A 2944-nucleotide genomic window follows, 5' to 3' on the forward strand; every position below is an offset into this window, starting at 1 on the left:
TAACTAAAACACGGTAAATCGGGTAGAATTTTATTTTTGTCCAAAACGTGTTAGCAAGCAAGAGATGAATTTCCGGTGAGATTAATATAGGTTGATGTTTGATTAGGGATTTTCATTTTATATTATGAGATAGGTTTCTAACCTGTAAGACAAAATTAAGTTTAAGAGATGAATTTTTATCCACTATGACAAAAAAAAAAAACTTGATTTTATATAGAAATGAATGAATTCCTCAAAAATGTCTTATACTAAAAGACAGGGAGTATTATAATCAACCACCGAAATAAATCTATCATTAAACAATGACAAGGGAAAATGGTGGACATTTTACATTGTTTAACAAAAGTTGACTTGAATATTAAATATTGACCTGTTGCAAATTAAAAAGGGGTGATTGTCTTACGAAGAGGACAAGAGAACTTGTTATTGCCTCCTCTCCCTATCTCTTTCTCTCTAAAATTTCCCAACTATGAGTTGCAATAAGCTCATTAGTTTTACTTTTCAGCAACTAAGTAAAAGACGATTTCATGGCACTGCCCAAACAAGTTCAAGATATTGGAGAGGTCTTGTTGAGAAAGAGTTAAATAGTGGAAACATTGAAGAAAAAAATGAGAGTGTATGCATATACAAGGTTCCACCAAACATGCTCAATGTAGAACCAAAAGCCTACATACCCAATAACATCTCAATAGGTCCTTATCATTATGGATCACAACACTTGCAAGAGATGGAAATTCTCAAAAACAAATTCTTTCACCGTCTTTTCGATCCTAATGGTGCTAATGGAACCAAATTAGAAGAGGCATGTAAGTTTCTTGAGAAAGAAGAAATCAATGCTAGAAGTTGTTACAAGGGTGACATCAAATTAAGCAGCGATGAGTTTCTAAAGATGATGTTGGTTGATGGTTCTTTCATCATTCAACTCTTGAGGGATTTATCAGATAACAATTTCAAACATGTTCCATCTCTTAGTAGATGGATGTTACCAACCATTCGTCGCGAGTTGATAATGCTGGAAAACCAACTTCCTATGTTTGTTTTAACAAAGTTGTTCGAGTTAACCGATAAGACGAATAGTTCTCAACCACAAATGAGTTTCTACAATCTCGCCTTCAAATTCTTCTACCAATTGCTTCAATCCGAGTCACGAAAAACCCCTGAATGTCAAACTGCTTACAAGTTCAAAATTGAACATGTTCTTGATCTTCTCAGATACAACATAAGACCGAAACTCATCGGTGAAGAACCGAGAGGGTCTCAGAGTCAAATGATTCATTCAATAACAGAACTGAAAGAAGGGGGTGTGAAAATTATAGCTTGTGAGGAGAGAGAATTGTTGGATATAAGCTTTGGAAAAAAATGGGGAATTATGATAAAGGAACTAAGTATGCCACCGGTTTACATCGGTGATCATAGAGGAACCGTGTTTCGTAACATGGTTGCATTTGAGAAATGTCACAAGAGATGTAATCCAGACATGACAACTTACATGTTTTTCTTAAACAGGCTCATAAATTCAGCTGAAGATGTTTCTGTTCTTCATTATAAAGGGATTATTCATCATTCTTTAGGGAATGATGAACATGTGGCAGACTTAATCAACAACATAGCTAAGGATATTGTTCCTGATATGAATGAGTCCTATTTGTACAAAGTCGTAAATGAGGCGAATGAGTATCTGGGTTGTTGGCGCGCGAGATTCAGGGCTTCACTAGTTCATAACTATTTAACAAGTTGGGCTGTTGGACTTTCAACAGTAGGTGCTCTTTTGGTTCTTTACTTTACATTCATACAAGCAATTTGTGGGTTCGCGGATGCATACGCAAAATTGGAGAAGGCTAAGTTCAGTACAGTGATAAGAGGTTTGCTTATTGTTCCATTTCAGTACCCTCCTCACTCTGCAGTATTCCATGATGACAGTAAAGAACCTGATCATGGTTCTAAGTAATTGAAGAACTTGACCTTGATCGAACGACTGAGATATGTGTGATTACACACAACCTTAATTTATTTTTTTCTTCTTTGTTGTATTTTCTTTTATTGTGATTTGGTTTGTATTCTTGTTTTAGTTTGCTATCTCGTCATTCATTTATATTGAGTTGGATTTACCCTAATGATATAAGATGATATAATATGTTTGTTCAAAAAGATGATATAATATGTTCTTAATATATTTCTATTATTACAAATGAACTTTACAAGTGATATTTATAGACAAATGCTCGGAGCTTAAATGACATGATGATCCAGAAGATTGTTTTATGTGTGTCTTCTTTAATCTGGTCATTGATAGGAATTAAATATCAATTAATAGTTTATTTTATGTCATTTTACATTTTTATTTTAAGTATTGTATTTAAAGGCCTTGAGCCTCATTTGATACTCAATGAATGAATGAACAATTATCTTCTTCTCTCAAAAACAAATTCCCTCGTTTATGTTTGCATAATCTCATTTGTACCGAATTCTATTCAATTCATTAGAATTCCTACTTTGAGACTCCGGCGACATGTGAGAATCCATTGCAGTTACAGGCAAGACTCGCACCAACATGTAGGATGAAGCTATCATGGTTTTGAGCAAATGAGTTGAGAATTGCAGACCCAATATTGGATTGGGAAAAGATGAAACGGACCATGTCTGATGATTATCCCCTCCAACTGTTTGATCAAATGTCAAAGTGCCATGTACCTATTTTGAGTGGCATCATTAACATGTCTAGGCATTGGTTTTTGTGCAGACATAGTGACAAGGTATAGTCAAGAGTTTAACATGAATTTGATTATATCTTTCGTTGTTCTTTATAGCAAGATTCTAAATAAGGCAACTCCGCTGGTCATTAAAATTGTAGCTGCAAAACAGTTGCTGCTGCTTCTTACTTCAATAGGTCCTGAAAAATTCTTCCAAATATCTCTTGCAGTAGTTAAAATTTCCAAGGATATGT

At 34.4% G+C, this 2944-nt stretch overlaps 1 protein-coding gene across 1 annotated transcript; it reads left to right on the top strand.

The window, feature by feature from the left end:
• The first annotated feature begins 213 nt into the window (after window positions 1–213).
• On the top strand, window positions 214–2132 carry LOC123887548 (UPF0481 protein At3g47200-like). The gene has a single exon (XM_045936879.1). The coding sequence runs from the start codon at window positions 470–472 to the stop codon at window positions 1946–1948; it is 1479 nt and encodes a 492-aa protein (XP_045792835.1). The 5' UTR covers window positions 214–469; the 3' UTR covers window positions 1949–2132.
• The last annotated feature ends 812 nt before the right edge of the window (window positions 2133–2944 follow it).

Source organism: Trifolium pratense, linkage group LG5, assembly GCF_020283565.1.
Source record: "Trifolium pratense cultivar HEN17-A07 linkage group LG5, ARS_RC_1.1, whole genome shotgun sequence".
In the NCBI taxonomy this organism is placed as follows: Eukaryota; Viridiplantae; Streptophyta; class Magnoliopsida; order Fabales; family Fabaceae; genus Trifolium; species Trifolium pratense.

Excerpts from the sequence above, each read along its gene's own strand:
- LOC123887548 (XM_045936879.1), top strand. The coding sequence starts at position 470 with ATGAGTTGCAATAAGCTCATTAGTTTTACTTTTCAGCAACTAAGTAAA.